The 17,776-nt window shown below is 44.4% G+C and overlaps 1 protein-coding gene across 1 annotated transcript; it reads right to left on the bottom strand.

Annotated features, from left to right (window-relative positions):
• Positions 1-1,890: 1,890 nt before the first annotated feature.
• On the bottom strand, positions 1,891-6,382 carry LOC147727078 (uncharacterized). The gene is made up of 3 exons (XM_086963570.1): positions 6,217-6,382; positions 2,034-4,234; positions 1,891-1,943 (listed from the first exon to the last, which is right to left on the bottom strand). The coding sequence occupies exons 1-2, from the start codon at positions 6,380-6,382 to the stop codon at positions 2,064-2,066; spliced, it is 2,337 nt and encodes a 778-aa protein (XP_086819696.1). The 3' UTR covers positions 1,891-1,943; positions 2,034-2,063.
• Positions 6,383-17,776: the final 11,394 nt, after the last annotated feature.

Genomic DNA, 17,776 nt, shown 5'->3' with positions numbered 1-17,776 from the left:
ATGCACCTCGTCAATTAACAATCCCTTGTTTCCTGTCTCCAAACCGGACAATTCATATCGACTAGTTTTGGATTACAGACTTTTAAAGTCCTGTTGCAAAACATTTGCAGAACAAAATGCACACAGTGCAGCATTGATGAATAACATTGTGCGGAAAAAATATAAAACCACATTAGATATTTCAAATGGGTTTTTCTGTCAAAACATTGCACCTGAAAGCAGGCCTTTGACCGCTTTCTCAATAATGGGGACACAGCGATAATTTTGCCGTCTCCCCCAAGGATTCAAGAATAGTCCAGGGTTATTTTCGGCCAGGATAACAGAGTTACTACAAATGTATGATGATGAGGCATTATCTTATGTCGATGAAATTAATCTTACAGGCGACAATTTGAACGTGCACTTGAAAAGAGTGAAGACCATTATACATGGGTTCGCTTCTGAGGGGTACAAATTCAATTTTAACAAATCACGAATTGCCCACCTCAACATCCTATTCTTAGGGTATGAACTTTCAAGTGAAGGCGAAAGCCTGGCAGCTAACTTTCTAGAGAAATGTGCGCTGATCCAACCTCCAAGAACGCTGAAAAACTTACAATCAATTCTAGGTTTCCTGAATTTCGGAAGAACTTATGTTCTGAATTACGCAGAAAGGGTTAAACCTCTCTAAAAACGAATCAAACCTGATTTTAAACCAACAAATTGGACTCGAAACCATACAGAAATTTTGCGTTCAGTGCAAACAGACATGTTAGCAAAAACACAGTTAGAGACACGCGACAATGTGCGCAATCTTGTGATCCAAATCATCCCAGGGAGATGCGGATTCACGTACCTGACCATTAATGAGGGTGAAAAGGTACCAATAGCATACAAATCACATTTGTACACACAAGCTGAAATAAAATTCACTTCAACAGAAAAAATTCTGACAGCGGTTCAAACTGCAGTAGCAAAAGAGAGAGCTCTCGCTCAGAGAAAACGTATAACAATCGTTATACCTATACCTCCCTTAGAGGCAGTGACGAAAGCGAGCATTCCCAATGCTAAAGCTTTACATCCAAGATGGATTCAATGGGTTAACTCTTTTGCTGCAACAGACGTTGAATAAGTCTTTGGCCCCTATTTGAAGACACAAGAATTCCTACAATACGAACAGGAATGTCCTCTGCCGACCGAGATTCTGCCTCTAGAACATTACGGATGTATAATTTATACAGACGGATCAGCACAGCCCACAATTGGGCGTAAACAAGCCTATAGTGCTGCGTGCGCGATTGTTAAAGGTCGCTGGCACAAAGGTAAATTTAGACTGATGGTCACTAAAACTCAATCACTCGGAGACTGTACAGCTCAGCGAGCTGAACTACAGGCTTTTAAGATGGCGCTTGAAAATACTGATTACTATTAGTGTGTGATTCGTATTTCTGCTTTGAATCCTACAAAGAGCACTTGCAGAACTGGGTTCGAAACGACTTCAAAAACACGAAAGGTGGCACAATTAAGCACAAAATGCTTTGGGAACGAATAGTTTCTTACCTGTCGGTGTAGTTTTGCAGCTTGAAGATCTTTCTGGATTCACTATGCTGTGCATATTCCGCGGTCTTGTGGTTGGGTCCGTATTCGTAGTCTTTTCTTTTTTTTTTTTTTTTTTTTTGTAGCCCTTGTGGGCGTCGGCGTCACACCTCCTCGGGTGCATTTCCGGTGACGTCGGCATGCTTCCTGCGGAAGCTCCCACTCTTGGGCGCCATCTTCGGATTCTTTTTTCCGTGTTTCTTTCTTTTCCGAAGTAATGGCAATGTTCTATTTAGGTGATAATTTCTTTACCACTTGTCCTTATATTCTCTTCCTTCTTCTCCTCCCATTTTTCTTTTTTTTTTTTTTTTTTTTGACCACCTCTTCTCTCTCCAGCCTCATCTTTCTGGCGGAGGTGGGTGGGTTCGCTAGTGAATCCAGAAAGATCTTCAAGCTGCAAAACTACACCGACAGGTAAGAAACTATTCGTTTTGCAGCGTGAATCTTTCTGGATTCACTATGCTGTGCATCGATTTCGTAGCGGTTTCTCATTTCCGTGGCGGCTGGGTGGAAGATGAGCTCTGGTTTCTGAATATATGCTGGAGCACCCTTTGTCCGACTTGTGCCTCCTTGTTCATCTGCACATCCACGCAATAGTGTTTCGTGAATGTGTGTACCGAAGCCCATGTCGCCGCCAGGCATATGTCTTGTATGGGTGTATTGGCCAGGAAGGCTATTGTAGCCCCCTTTTTTCTAGTGGAGTGGGCGCGCGCCCCCTCTGCCAGTTCTTCTCCTGCCCTTTTGTGGCAGAGCTGGATTGTTTGCGCGATCCATCGTGCAATAGTGGTCTTAGTCACTGCCTTGCCCATGTAACTGTTGGCGAACGACACAAAGAACTGTTTCGTTTTCCTGTGCCCTTTAGTCCTTTCAATGTAATGCATGACCGCCCTTCTGGCGTCCAGGGTGTGCAGAGCTCGCTCTGCCTTAGTCGTTGGTTTTTGGAAAAAACTCGGTATCTGTATGGACTGGTTCATGTGGAACTTGGACACCACCTTCGGCATGAAGTGTGGGTCGGTCCTCATCACCACCCTGTCATTGTGTATTTGTAAGTAGGGCTCCTGTAGCGTTAGCGCTTGCAGCTCGCTCACTCTTCGTAAGGACGTTATTGCAACCAGGAAGGCAGTTTTCATAGTTAGCATCTTCAAGGAGGCCTTGTGAAGTGGCTCGAAGGGCTCCTTCATGAGTTCCGTCAAGACCACGTTTAAGTTCCATGCCGGTGGTGGTAACCGCTTGGGTGGTGCAATCCTTTTTGCTCCTTCCAGGACCTCTTTACGACCTGTGATGTGAAGAAGCTTCTGCCCATCTCCCCCCTTGTGTATGCCACTATAGCCGCCAGGTGAACTCTCAAGGAGAACGAGCTGAGGTTTTTCTCCAGTAAGTGTGTCAGGTACTTCAGTACCGTGGAGTCCTTTTTCAGTTTTTTTGTGGAGCCCTTCCCTCTTGCACCACATCGTGAATCTTTTCCACTTTGCGACATAGCATTTCCGTGTGCTGGGCCTTCGTGCCTCCCGAAGGACCCTGAGGGTGCTCTCGGGCAGTTTCAAATGTGCGAACTCTATGTCTTCAGGAGCCATGCTACTAGGCTCATGCTCTCTGGTTCTGGGTGCAGCACCTCTCCGTTCTGCATGGAGAGCAGGTCTTTTCTTCTGGCGAATCTGTGGGGTGCACACTGCGCCATCTCCATGATCTGCGAGTACCAAGTCTGCCTCGCCCACTGTGGCGCGACCAGTATCAGGGTCATGGTGCTTGCTCTGCACTTGCTCAGTACTCTGTGTATCAGTGGTATCGGGGGAAAAGCGTACGCAAATTTCCCGGACCAATCGATCCATAGGGCATTCCCAAGGGACCCTTCTTCGTGTTGTCTGGATGCGAAGTTTCGGCATTTCGCATTCTGGCGTGTTGCAAACAGGTCCACAGATGGTGTTCCCCACCTGTTGAACAGCCTCCTTGTCTCCTGAGCATTGAGCTCCCATTCGTGGGATGCCGAGGTCTGTCTGCTCAGCCAGTCTGCCTGAATGTTCTCTTTCCCTGGTAGGTGTATTGCCAGCAGGTCTATCCGGAGAGGGATGGCCCACCTCCATATCTCCTGCGCCAGCGTCGAAAGCGTTGTTGACTGTGTTCCACCCTGCTTGTTGATGTAGAACATCGCCGTGGTGTTGACTGTCTGTAGCAACACCCTCTGCCTGTACAGTCTTGTCTGGAAGGCTTTCAGTGCAAGGAAGATCGTCTTCAGTTCGAGGTAATTGATGTGCCTTGTCGCATCTGCTGGTGTCCAAAGACCCCTCACTTTGAGCTCTTCCATGTGAGCGCCCCATCCCTTCAGGGATGCGTCCGTGGTGATGGTCACTGTTGGAGTTGGGAGTGTTAGAGGTTGTCCCCTTGTTAAGTTCTCCAAGGTCCACCATGCCATCTCCTTCTGCACTGCGTGCGTCACCACCACAAGATCCTCCCAACTGCCCGAAGCCTGTGACCATTGTTCCTGGAGCCATTCTTGCATGGGTCTCATGTGGAGCCGCACATTCGGCACTAGGTGGATGCACGATGCCATCATCCCCATGATCTTGCTCGCAGTCCTCACTGTCCGAGCTTGTCCCTTCCGGTAGAGGCGAGTTTCCTTGACCAGCGCCCTCGCTCTCTTCTCGCTGGGAAACACTTTGCCCTGTAAGGTGTTGATCTGTGCCCCCAGGAAGATCTTTACTTGCTCTGGCTCCATTGATGATTTCTTCCAATGGACGGAGAACCCCAGGTTTATGAGCGTCACTGCCTGTGCATGCTGCTTGCACTTCTGGTACGAGTTTGCTTTCACCAGCCAGTCGTCCAGGTAAGGGTATACGTGTATCCCCTGCCTTCGTAGGTGCGCTGCGACTGCCGCGAGGCAATTCGTGAATACCCTTGGTGCTGATTTCAGTCCGAAGGCCAGCGTTGTGAACTGGTAGTGGCCTCCTCCGATTGCGAACCTGAGCATATGCTTGTGCTTCTCGTTCATCGGTATGTGTATGTAGGCGTCCTTGAGGTCTATCGTGACCATGAAGTCTCCGACCTGCAATTGCGGCAGCACCTCCTGCAGGGAGGTCATTTTGAACTTTTGTGTCCTTATGAATTTGTTGAGGAACCTTAGGTCTAGGATGGGTCTCATCTTGTCGTCGACCTTTGGTACTAGGAAGTACGTTGAGTATATTCCCTTGTTCCTTTCCCTGAAGGGAACTCTTTCTATGGCCTGTTTTTGTAGAAGTTCTTGCACTTCTTCCTGGAGCCTCGCCAGCTGTTCTCTTGCTGGTGGCTTCCCCCTTGGCTTTCTGTTTGTTGGCTTTCTTTCCAACTCCAAGCAGTATCCGAATTGGATGATGTTTAGTATCCATTTGTCTGATGTTATTTCTCTCCATTCTTGGAGATAGAACTTTAACCTTCCTCCCACTGGTGTCATGTGGTCGTAGGCCTCTAGATTGTCCTGACCCCTTCGTACGTGGTGCCCCCTGGGATCTTTTCTGTGGTCGGGCACCCGGAGGTGTCTGAAGTCACTTTGAGGTGGGCTGCTGCCCCCTCTTCTATTCTGACCACGTCCATTTCTCCCTCGAAAGGACTGACCTCTTGGCTGGTATTGCCAGGACTGCTTCTGGTGACCTTGCTGAGCCTGCGGGTCTGTGTGGTGCGTCTGCTGGAAGGCCTGGTGCGATGTACCTGGCTGGTTTCCACCTCTCCCGCCGGGCCTCCGTGCCGGGGTGCCTCTTCTGTTGCCTCTGAACTGCAATGCCCCCATGGATCTTGCCGTCTCGTTATCTTTTTTGAGTTGGCATAGTTTGTCGTCAACCGTTGCTCCGAAAAGTGTTTCGCCGTTGAACGGTGTGTTCAGGATACTGTGTTGCACCTCGGGTTTGAACCCTGAGATCCTGAGCCAGGCGTGTCTCCTTTCTGTGACACCCATCATCATGAGCCTGCTGGCGGTGTCTGCTCCGTCCAGGGCCGTCTTAAGGCAAGAATTTGCTGCGTTCTTCCCATCTTCGATCAACTTTTCGGCCTTCTGCCTGGCATCCTGGGGTAGGTCCTTCACCAAGTGCCCCAGCCCCTCCATGATCTGGTACATGTGCCTGTTTAACAGGGCGTTGGAGTTAGCCATGCGCCAGTGGGTCGCGGCATTTCGCTCGATCCTTCTCTCCACCAGATCCATCCTCTTGCTCTCCTTATCCGGTGGTGGGTCCGAGGTAGTGGATACGCTCGCCCTCTTCCTAGCTGTCGAAGTGATAATGGAGTCAGCGGAGACCTCGCCTCGAATGTAGGCCGGGTCCTTCGAGGAGTGTTTGTATTTTTTCTCTGTTCTGGGAGTTACCGCCTTGCATGTTGCGGGCTCTTTGAACGCTTCCTTTCCCTGAGCCAAGACGCTCTCGAGCATTGGGAGGAACTGGCTTCTTGTCTGTGTTGGAAGCAATGTCTCTAGCAGGAAGTCTGCTTTCTGCTTTTCTTCGTCGAGTTTCAACTTGAATGCAGTTGCGGCTGATAGTATCGCCGAGTTGTACGCCCCGATGTCGTCCGGCGGCGAGGGCCTCGAGGGGTACGAGTCGACCGCCTCTTCCGGGCTCTCGGTGTCGACGTCTAGGTAATCCTCCTCGCGTGGGTCAGAGGTGACCGACTCGGCGTCCACCCTACTGCCCTCTTCGTCCTCATAACTGTAATCCTCGTAGGGATTTTCTTCAGCTTCCCGCTCGTTGACCATCTCGTCGCTCGGCACATGGTCGTCGACCTGTTCCTCTTCCTCCTCGACCAGATCTAGCACGGTGTGCTTTGTCTTGAGTGGAATCGTGAAGGCACTCATCTCGGCGGCGACCTCCTTTCTCCGCTGCAAGAGGCTTGCCATCTCGGCCTCTAGCCGACGCCTTTTCCTCTCCACCTCGGCCGCGTGTTCGGCTTCGGAACGTTCGGCCCCTCTCTTCGTCGCCTGGTTCGGCAGCGAGATCTTCGGCGTCGACGGCTTGGACGTCGAACTGGCTTTCGGGTCCTTGGACGGTGCCGAGGCTTTAGGGTCTTTCTCTCTCGACGTCGATCGGTCCCTTTCTGCGACGATCTTTCGCCGCTTTCTGCTGGTCAACAGCTTTCGGCGCCAGGGACTCCTTCTCCGAGGATCCGCTGGGCCTGCTTGTGGTCGCGGACGGCAGATGTCACTGCGTCGGCGCCTTCGGGCTCTTGGCCTCGTACTTTCGAGAATCAGAGTCTCTCGTGCTCTTGTGGGACATCGAGTCTCTTACCTTATCAGGTGTCTTCTTGTAATCGGTCTCTACGACCGTGTAGCTGTCGTCTTCGGCGGCAGCGTTGTCCTCCTCCTCCGAGGAAATCCCCAGCTCGTACAGCGATGGCGTCGGGGATTTTCCGCCGAGGGCGGCGTGTGCTACCCTCTGTCTCTTCCTCACATGAAGGGTCTTCTGGGCGAAGACAGCGCAGGCGTTGCAGTCCTTGCTTCTGTGTTCTACCGGTAGGCAAAGGTTGCAAACCGGGTGCTGGTCTTTCCGTGCGTACTTGTGTCTGCAGTTCGGGCAGAACTTGAACGGTGTGTTGTCCATCCTCGTGCGTTCAGGCCTCCCTGACCGCGTGGACGTCGACGATCGTCGAAGTTCTCGAGGTTTTCACCTTCTTCCCTCTTCGTCGATGTTCTGTGAAGTCTTCCTTAGTCTTCTTCTTCCAATATCTCCTCCAACTTCCACTCTTTTCAGTACTTTCTCCAAAAATGTCTGGAGCCCAACGGGAACGATCCAGACCCGACCGCGGAAAAAAGAATCTGAAGATGGCGCCCAAGAGTGGGAGCTTCCGCAGGAAGCATGCCGACGTCACCGGAAATGCACCCGAGGAGGTGTGACACCGACGCCCACAAGGGCTACAAAAAAACAAAAAAAAACAAAGAAAAGACTACGAATCCGGACCCAACCACAAGACCGCGGAATATGCACAGCATAGTGAATCCAGAAAGATTCACGCTGCAAAACAAATAGTTATTTTACAGAAAGAACTACAAAAGACTCACGTGATTCACACACTGAGTCATCAGCGTGATGGCGTTCACATTGCAGGGAATTCATTGGCTGACGAGGCCACGAAGGCAGCTGTGCAAACAGCTTCCATAGCTACAATCGCTCACTCGAAAAGAGTAATAGACGGTGAAACGTTTCTAGCGGTAAAAGCCTCAATGGAAGGCAGCTATGCAGCATTACCTCTAAACTATCCACTCACGTATACATACATAATTGAGGCAAACTCCGTTCCTTTTGCTCAAATCCCTGGAGTGGGTGACAGAGTAATCCCAAACAGGAACCGGAGAGCGGCTTTGGTTCAAGAAGCACATATGGGAGAGGGTCTGACACGTCAAGGGATCTTAAAATCTCTAATAGAATTAGAAGAGATGTACTGGTTTCCAGGAATGAGCGTCCAAGTTTACGAATTTGGAATAAACTGTGATACCTGTTACAGATATCATAGCTTTGAAGATCACCAGATACCTGACTATGTAGCCAGCCCAGTTCAGACACCACTGTTAGACAGCATTAGACTTTCTGCACGCAGACGTCACCATGGACAGATGCGGTCCCACAACTACTAGGACAAGATTTATTTGGATGTGGCCCCAGCGCTCGGCTGACGCCAGAACTGTTATAAAGGATTTGCGAGTCTTTATCAGCACATACGCAATCGGCACGCTCCATTCTGACCAGGGTCCTGCGTTTAGCTCTCGAGCTTACAAAGAGGCCATGGCTAGCTTGGGCGTTGCATTGCAGTATTCTAGTCCATTCCTTCCTAAGGATAATGCAGTAGTGGAAAGAAAAAACCGTGACATAAAGCAATCCATAACAGCTAAGGTATTAGGTTCGGGTGATGGGTGGGTCAAACATCTAATAAGTGTCCAACATAGTCTTAACAATCTGCCAAGGAATTCTCTGGGTGGAATCACTGTTTGGTACTAGAATGATAATCGAAGACCTCGATTGTCAGACTTCAGTGGTGGAACAAAAACCCTTTGACGTCAAAGATCGTTTGGCTGTTTTAAAGGACTTAAATGAAACAAGAAGTCTGAGTAACACGATACAGAAGCCAACAACCACTGAAAAAAAAACAAATGTTCCAGCAAGACCTGTCTGAATTCCAAAGATTGGGGATCTAGTCAGGGAAAAGATTGCGGTAAAGAAGGAATTTGGGCCTTCTTTCAGAAAGGAAGTACCTGTTTTGGCAATACACGGAACAAGATCAGTATTACTACCGCCCCTGGCTGGTAAAAGGGAGAACAGAGTTGTGTCCATCGACCTGGTCAAACCACATCATGTGGCCGATAATAAGTAGTAGGCCCAGTGGAATCACAAGAAGTAGCAGAAGACCAAAGCCATGGAACTTATGCCTCTTGAAACCCAAATAACATTTTGTCAAGAAACTCCTGTCTACAATGATGTAGCCTCACACTATACAAATATGACAAAGGAAGAAGCAACTCCAAAGATTAATAACAATCCTGATGCAATTCCAACAATTGACAGAACTGCCTCTGTCTTTTACATCAACTTTGATACATTTTCTGAGGATCCCAGTGAACCTGAAAACACGCCAGCAGATAAAACCTTAAAAGAAAAAATAACAGAACTCTTTTATCAACTTGAAAAAACATATCTGGTTTCACCATGGATTGAATTTTGGATTGTGTTAGGCGTACTTTTCCTCCTGCTCTGGCTCATTATTGTTTTTAGCTTGGGAAAAAAGATAGATGGAAAATACAGTACAATGGACACAGCATGCAGAAAAATAAACTTGCTCCTGAAGCCTCACAAATCATCTCATCTTGAACGAAGAGACATATCATCAGTGAACATCACAGCTGTTCCTATACCTGGTGGTATAGCATGGGACAGAACTGATTATGACATCTATGGCCCGGTGGAATTGCTGAAGATTCCACACCAGTTCAAGGTTTCTTTAAGTGACTTTGTATCACCCAGCACATTTAATGATGATTGGGACTTTGAAACTGTTAACAACATGATGACAGGCTTAGAAATGCCAGCTAAATTCACAGAACATGATTACTTAGAAGGTTCATCAGATTATGAACAAATTTATTGTTTTAATCATTATGGTCACCATTATTTGCATAAATCTGCAAGCCCTAGGAATGTTTTTACTTATAACCAATGGGAACATTGTCCAATGCCACAAAAGGGTAGCTCAAAAACATTTTATAAAAAGTTTCCGTACTTCTCAGGGTTTAATGTTACAAATCCAGAAACGTTTTATTATAACAATATGAATAAGACAGGAATGAAAATAATGTTGACCAATACAAAACAAATTTATTCTGCAAACTTTTATGCTCAGCTGTCGACATTAGGTTTTGACTTTTGGAAAGACAACATTGAGACAAAAACTGTCTGGGGCACAAAAGACTGGCAGGTGCAAGGTTTTAGAAGCCCTGTTCAGAGCCTGCATTATACCAGAACAAATAATGTTTTTAAATGACACTGTTCAACAAACTTCTTGTCTTGGCATGGCTAAGATAAAAGATTTAAATAAACTGTCTATACCTAAATCCACATCTGACAGTAATGATACTACAGAAGAGGAGGTAGACGTACCCTATATTTTTAAACAAAACAGAACTAATCCTGATTGGAAAAAATGGTAAATCTGGCCCACAGACACGAATAACCGTCAAGATAGATTCCAGAACAAAACGCATGTGGGTTCACAGTGAATAGGCCAGATCCAAGATATTCCCAGAGACAACACCCAGGGATAGTAACTACTTACAGCGGAAAGCTATGCCTTGAGTGGCTACAGAAATCTACACTTCCAGTAATCAAACAACACCTATCTTTATTTAAAGAAGGCAATGATTTGCGAGATTTCTTAATGGGGCATCGAAAACCACGTCATAAACGTTTCATATACACCGGTATATACATTGCTTACAATGAAGCTTGGAAAATAACGCAAATGGAAACTGCAGAAAGAATACAAGAAATTGATCGTATTAATTTAGAGAAAACTCTCTCTGTAGTGGACAATGGGTTAATGACTCTGTCCTCCAGAATATATTCTTTGGACAGCATTGTATCCTCTGCAAGTAACATAATAGAGCAGGACTTGCTAATGTTACAACATGGCCAGTCTCAATTACGTTCTATCATGCAGCTAGGCTGGACATTACAAAATCTTCGTTCAGGCCACGTGCCATGACGTCTAATCAACACAACGTCAATGTTTGCTTTATTTAACCTTACAGATAAACAAATCTCTTTGGCACAAAGAGGAGCAGACTATACGGTGCTGAGCATTGAAAAACTGGAAAGATTACCATTGACAGTTTCTGAGAAGCCTGTCATTGAATGGATAATACATGGCACCACCAAGATACCAGTGACGATTTTCCAATTTCAGTATTGTCTACAGCATATACCAGCGGGCCTGTATGAAAGGTTGGGTAAAGAATACATTAAATCGACCTGGACTTTACCTTACACACACAAATGTTGGAATGGGGGAAAAGAGGTATTACTTAGTGGTAAAAATTGTAAGAACACACTAAGTGGTACACTTTTCTGCCAAGGTATTAATTTACAGGGAGCCTGCGAGGGTTCTGCAAATAGCCTCTTTTGCAACCTGCACAGTAAACCCTCCACAGTGATAGAACAAATTTTGAGGCAGCTATCCAATGGCAGCTACGTTATGCTCAATGACGACAGCTGTTGTGGCATGTTGCCAGGAAAGGCGTATCTAGTTAGTGTGTCATCTAGGGTCACTTGTTGTATGCAAGTATGGTATCTAAAGAGCAAGACAGACAGGGAGACGGCGTTATGGCCTTTACTGAATATCTCTTCCATACAAATTTACATACATACATACATACATACATACATACATACATACATACATACATACATACTTTAAGCAGAATAAAAGTCATTCTTTTGCAAAAAACTGTGCCACTGACCTCGTCTAGAGAAACGTATTATCTGCAAGTTGCAAGGACTTCTGCAGAGATACATGCATTATTATCAACAAACTGCCCAGTACATTTCGCAGAAATGTTAGGTCAAATCTTAAATATGTCTGATACCAGTGGCATCGCACATGTATTTAAGATGATTTTTTCGTTAACACCATTTGAAGCAGTCCTCTGCATTTTTCCAAATTTCGTGCACTCTGTGTTCGGCGGCCTGCCTCTCATCTTGGGACTCGTAGCAGGAATTCTATTTTTATTCCTTCTGCTCCGATATGGCAAGTCCAGTTGCCAGCGATACCCAGACTACCATTGAACAAGCCATCCTTGCCATGAAGTATCGTGAACGCATTACACAGGTTCTTGGCTTGGCTCGTTTAAGAGATCTGCACACCACCTGGTTCCTTTCGTTCAGACCAGTCTGGCAAGATTGCATCTTATCTGTTCTACGATGCCTGCTTGAGGGAGAGGAATGCGTGTTGGACATTTGTCTTACACTTCCATCAGTCCTGCCATTGGATGTTGACGCTTTGCTAGGTCCGGTAACGACTCATGCATCGTGTTGCCCCCAACGGCTGCCAATTCTGATGACGGCATTCATTGAGGTCTCACCGGCAAGTCTAACTGAGGGTGAGAGGCGTGACACTACATGCACACAGGTACCACCTACTACGGACATTGCTAATGCATCAAACGCTGATAGTGATGATCCTCATCTCTGCACATTTGATCTGCTAACTGAAGTGGCTCCACTTTCACCTACTATGGTAAACGGTTTCTTTGCCAGCCTAGACTATCTGATGTTTTCTCCCGACACCAAGAAAAACTTTTGACTCATGCCCACAGCCTTCCCTGAACTCTGAAATTCGGCCTTCATTTTTTCAAAACAAACGATGTAACAATTTGAACTTTTTCCAAAATAGAACTTTTGGCACAGGGTAATCTGCTTAAAGTAGAACTATTCTTAGAGAGCAAGATTTCTTTTGGAAAACTTCCTAATGACAATATTTGGCCTTGTCCTAAAAAAGAAACAGTTTAAATATTATGCTATTGGATGGTCTCGATTTTTTTTCTGTAACTTATGAGTCATTTCATGAATGTAATTTCGTATTTTCGTAAATATTAGAATGTATGCTCTCATAATATGCTTCATATCTGTTGAGACTTGTTTCTATTTTCGATACAGTCTATACTCATTTCATGTGAACAAGCCTTTTCAAAAGCAATGTGTATTTTGGGTGGGATTGTAAACACTTGCCTTAGATATGTTCAGTGCTTATACCTTTAGTTTTATTCAACTTAATATCATGGAGTGGGTGTTATGTACGAATCTAGGACCCTAGTGTAATTTTCCCGATTCATGCCCATACATGCCCATATATTGGTATAAATCACCCGATTCTTACATATGCATAGAAATAATACCCATATTTAGACTGAGCTTATGCAGCCCAAATGCGGCATGGCTACTTCCACTAAGTTCCAAGAATCCACAACGATTTCTTAGAAAAACCCACCTTCAGCAGCTAGGGACTTCCCCTTGCCTGAATACTAATTTATCTCGGCAATCATGGAGTTTTCAGAGAACTGAGTCTTTGATGAGGTTATTATGTACAATCATACGTCAAACTCGGCACCTTCAAGGTATAAATATGCCTACATATGCCCAGACAAACACACAGTGGTTTGGAGCAGTTCGACTATCTACTTGCCCGACGCGCCCTGCTGCAGCAGGTGCCGAAGGAAGCTAACCCTCCAGCTGACGCACTGGGAGACGCTGTCTTTTCTCCTGCTGAGAAATCCAGCTCCAGTGTTTCCAGGCTACCCTTGCGGGTTGCTGGGAAATCGAGTCCTGAGAAAGAGATACAAGACCTCCTTCATTCTAAAACCAAGGTACGGAGCTGATTAGACCCTTAGAGAATTCTCAGATAGATTCTTGGCAGAAAAAATACTAAACTTAAACTACACCTGACTTACTTCTTCCCTTGTACTAGACTTAGGTTAGGTACACCGGGGTAGGCGTATTTTAGAAGCACCAGTTGAGTACTTTTAGTCATTATTTTATCAATGTATGTATTTTATATGTTTTAGGCATCTTTATGGCTTAGAAATCATATCATGCTCTTACAGTACTATTTTATAATACTCTTCGTATTATATGCCTTGTACTTTATGCCTTGTACATTATAACCAGTATTACGATTGTAGCAGTACATTTCTTATGCTTGAGAAAGAAGACTGTTCAATAAATACCTTTTATTGTAAACGCCCGTTCTCTATTTCCTCAGCACCTCTGGTGAAACGAAGCCTGCACGATTGACTGAGTAAAATAGCTATCTATTGTTTCCGATTGATTTCTTATTCTTGGGAAACAAAGTTGTCATGTTTATGCGGTTGTCAGAAACTAATCCCTTCATGTGAATTCGAGAACGTGTCTAGTGACCTCTGAGCTAGCTGGCACTCACAATTAAGTCTAGTTAATTCGGTAGAGACCTATTCGACCTCAGTCCTACGTCTAAACTACAGGATATATTATTCCAATGTGCAGAGCCTATTGGGAATATAGGAACTACACTACAATGGCATGTAGCAGTCATGAAAAAAGACCAGGAATGTGACTATCCCATGTTGCTCTTGTCAATTAAGATAAGAAAACAGCTGGAACTGCTGCAATGGGACCATAACTCATTTACCCAGAATCGTTTCCAGAAAATTTTCTTTTTTGGTCTGGTCTTTGAAACAGCTTCAACGGTCTACCCAGATTATTATTTTTATACATATTATATTATATTATATTCATATAAGAGGGGTTTCGGTCAGACGTATTTATCCATTTGTCAGTTAGGCTGTCATTCACATTTGCTTAAGCCCACCGCAGCATACAGCATGAGTCACTGGGTAGGTTCACTTCAGAAATTAGCTCTCCTCACAGTGAGTGTTCACATTTTGTTTGCGGTTAATGTGCACATCTGCCTAAATAGTAGTCCACTACAGTGCAAGCACAACTGGACCAATCTGTGCTTTCTATTTTTTGTTTATTTACATTCATTTTATGATGACTTTTTTATGTTTACTTATCTCTGCTAGGGCCCGGCAGCTCTCTGCAGACTGCTACCGGGCCATTCGCTTGTGGCAGTCTAAGTTCATACTGTGCTGGACGGGCTTCTTTGTTTTAATGCATGCTCATTTTCTTAGAAAGCTGCTACTTTTTGTGAGAACCTGGCAACTTCACACACACTGCTACCGAGCCGCTTGCCTGCTGTTCATTAAAATAATGGGTTTGATCAGTAGTTGTTAAATAGACCCACATGGTTACATTTTGACATCCCAAGCTCACTGGCAGTCATTGGGGAGAAACTCCTGGCGCCGCTGATTTCTCTTCCATATTTTTCGAAGGCATGTGAATGCTGGAGAAAATCTTCCCATCCTTTCTCCAGATTCAGTCTGTCACTACCTACGTGTTTTTTCTTCTTTTAAATATTCACTCTAGAGAATCTGTTTGAAAAACAAAAGTTGAAACACGTCTACCTTTTGGATCTCGAAGATACATCTTCTAAATTCAGTGTGGGCGTAGCACTTTTTCAATGTTTCTTCCTTTAGTACAGGTCTCATTAACATTTAAAAGAGATGTTTTGGTGCCACACACTTAAAGAATTCCACAGAAACTTTAAACAAGTTGTTTCCTATTGTCGCAGATAAAGCAATACAGTCTTATCACTTTAGTGAACAGGTTCCAGGTCACTTAACATTGAAAAACTCAGACAGGGCCCTTAAGAAACAAATGTAAACTATATAGCATTCAAATAAATAAAGAACACCATTGTTCTGGCACACAGATGCTTATATTCTATGCTACTTAAAGCTCCTGTTACTGTGTGAGCAACGCTTGACTTTCAAAAAACTATGGAAAGGCATCTTTCAGCAGACCCTTGTGGGAGTTGTTTTTCTTTCTGCATAATAAACACATCATGAATTGAACTTACGCTAACCTAGGTTGTGTTTAGACTGTCCTCCATCTTGCATCAATGTCTTCATTGTATCACGTGATGACTATTTCTGTCTTCTTGTTCTAAATATAGAATTGTGTGAATCACACCAGTAACCAGAGAGGGTTCCCAGAGACTTTCCCTCACTGATCCGAGCCAAGGACATTTCAACTATCTCAGGCTACTGTTAAACAAAGCATCGATTAGAATGCTCGAATAAACTGTGAGAATGGGGCAAACCAATGTCTTACTATCATGAGAGAAACTTCAAATGTATTTTGTAGTAATATGTTTCTTCTTGCTGGTCTCCTAATGGTGCATACCCTGAGACCCATGTACTCATGTAGAATGTTTGAACCTCTTTGTTAGAAGTACTATCAAAAGGATGTGTAGATTTCTGTGTACAGGAGACCTTATTCCTGACCCTTACAAGGCAAATCTATGCTGGATTGTACTCAGAATTGTGTGCAGTTCTCTGTACTTATGATCTCTAAGATTTGCCACTAAATTTACATATGGCATGCTCTATGTAATTTGCTAATAACTAATTATATAAAGCCTTGAAACAACAGCCCTTCTCTGTCATTCTTACAAAAATGATTATCACCGGCTACTCAGATTAATCTCAACAGTGACGGCTCCAGTCGGGGAGCACCAGTTGGGAAGAACCAAAGTCCATTTCGAGACTACAACACTCCTGGTCCTTGATGTTGGTGCACCCCAAGAGCTGGAATTAGGATAGGTTCACATGCCCACACATTTGTTGTGTTGAACGGGGAACAGTGTTTACAACGCAACTTTTACCACGCAGTACCTTAACCACGCAACTTTTACAACGCAAGTCGTTACAACGACTTGCGCTGGGGGGCGCTGTAGGATAGGGAATAGTTTAATTTACTATCCAAAACCTTCCCTACTATCCACGGGAACTGGAGTTGGAATAGTAAATTAAACTATTCACTATCCAGCACCCCCCAACACAAGTCGTTGTAACAACTTGCGTTGTAAAACCTGCGTGGTAAAGGCATGCGTTGTAAAAGCATGCGTAGTAACGACATACATCCGTGTTGAACGGATTTTTGTTTTACCTTATTTTTTAGTTCAAATGTCCACTGGCCTCAAGCGACACATAATAATGTAATTCTAGAGCTTTAAGTTTCTGTAAAAAGAGTAATGTTCAACCACCATTTACAGAGATATAGAAACTATCTCTATCGTGTTTATGTTTAGAAAGACGCGATTCTCCCTTCCTAGCAATTTATTGATTTTGGAACTGTCAGAAATCTGAGTCTCGTGTGCGCCATCTCATTGATGTAAGATTTGATTCTATCATTGCTGTACAGTTTGATTTGTTCGAAAAGATTGTTGAAATCTGCAACTTCAACAATTGAAAACTAATTGTTTCTTTTATTGCAGCGTTAGTATCTTCCCCAGTAATTAGTTTATAGCATAACAGTTAAATCTTCTAATGCCTCAGTGCTTGAAACCTGCAACCAATATTGACATCAATGAGCTGTGCATTTTCTTCGCACTAGCTCATAGAACTCACTCAAATGAAACAGGTTGTTTTAAGGTAGCGTGACTTAGCTGACTGAAGTATTAATAAATAACTATTATAAGCAGCATCGGCACCAAGGCCAATCCCAATTTAAGCTGTTTTACAATGACATTTACTGAAATACTGCTTTATTGCAGACAGTAAATCTATAGAAGCCTTCAATCATAACAAATATGATACAGTTCCACAAAAGCAATGCACACAGTAAAGTCAAATGAAAAAACTTTACTCGCACAAGTTTCTATTTGAAGCACCCAACCAATAGGCATGTAAAAACGTACTGCGGCAGGAAAAACGTATCTACTTGTACTATAATGTGAGGAACAGTCTGGAGCAACTTGAAAGAACTGAGGTTTCCAAGATGTATGTCTAAAAGTAGAAAATGTCATACTACATGCCTGGTCCAGGTCTCAGATAAGGGACTGCACATCCTACGGTAGGAGTATTAGGAGATGTAGGGCCACATGTATCAAAAATCCATTTTGCGTTCCCTAGATAGCGAATTTTAGGTAATTGCTATTTAAGGAATTCAAATTAGTATGTAAGAAAATAGCGATTATCTAATAGTGATTCCTAGTCGCAATTAGGTAATCGCTATCAGGTAATACCACTCCGTTCGTTCCTATGGGCCATTGGTGTGAATGGTTTTGCATTACCTAATTTGCAATTATCTAATTGGTAATTACAAATTAGGTA

Source organism: Lissotriton vulgaris, chromosome 3_1 (assembly GCF_964263255.1).
Source record: "Lissotriton vulgaris chromosome 3_1, aLisVul1.2, whole genome shotgun sequence".
Classification (NCBI taxonomy): Eukaryota; Metazoa; Chordata; class Amphibia; order Caudata; family Salamandridae; genus Lissotriton; species Lissotriton vulgaris.
The sequence above is the reverse complement of the archived record's forward strand: the minus strand, read 5'-3'. Positions and strand labels throughout refer to the sequence as shown.

What these genes read in the sequence shown, in the direction of transcription:
- LOC147727078 (XM_086963570.1), bottom strand. Translation starts at nt 6,382, where the DNA reads ATGAGTGCCTTCACGATTCCACTCAAGACAAAGCACACCGTGCTAGAT. An exon ending in TTATGAGGACGAAGAGGGCA is followed by an intron (nt 4,235 to 6,216) that starts GTAGGGTGGACG and finishes AACACCTTACAG; the next exon opens with GGCAAAGTGTTTCCCAGCGA.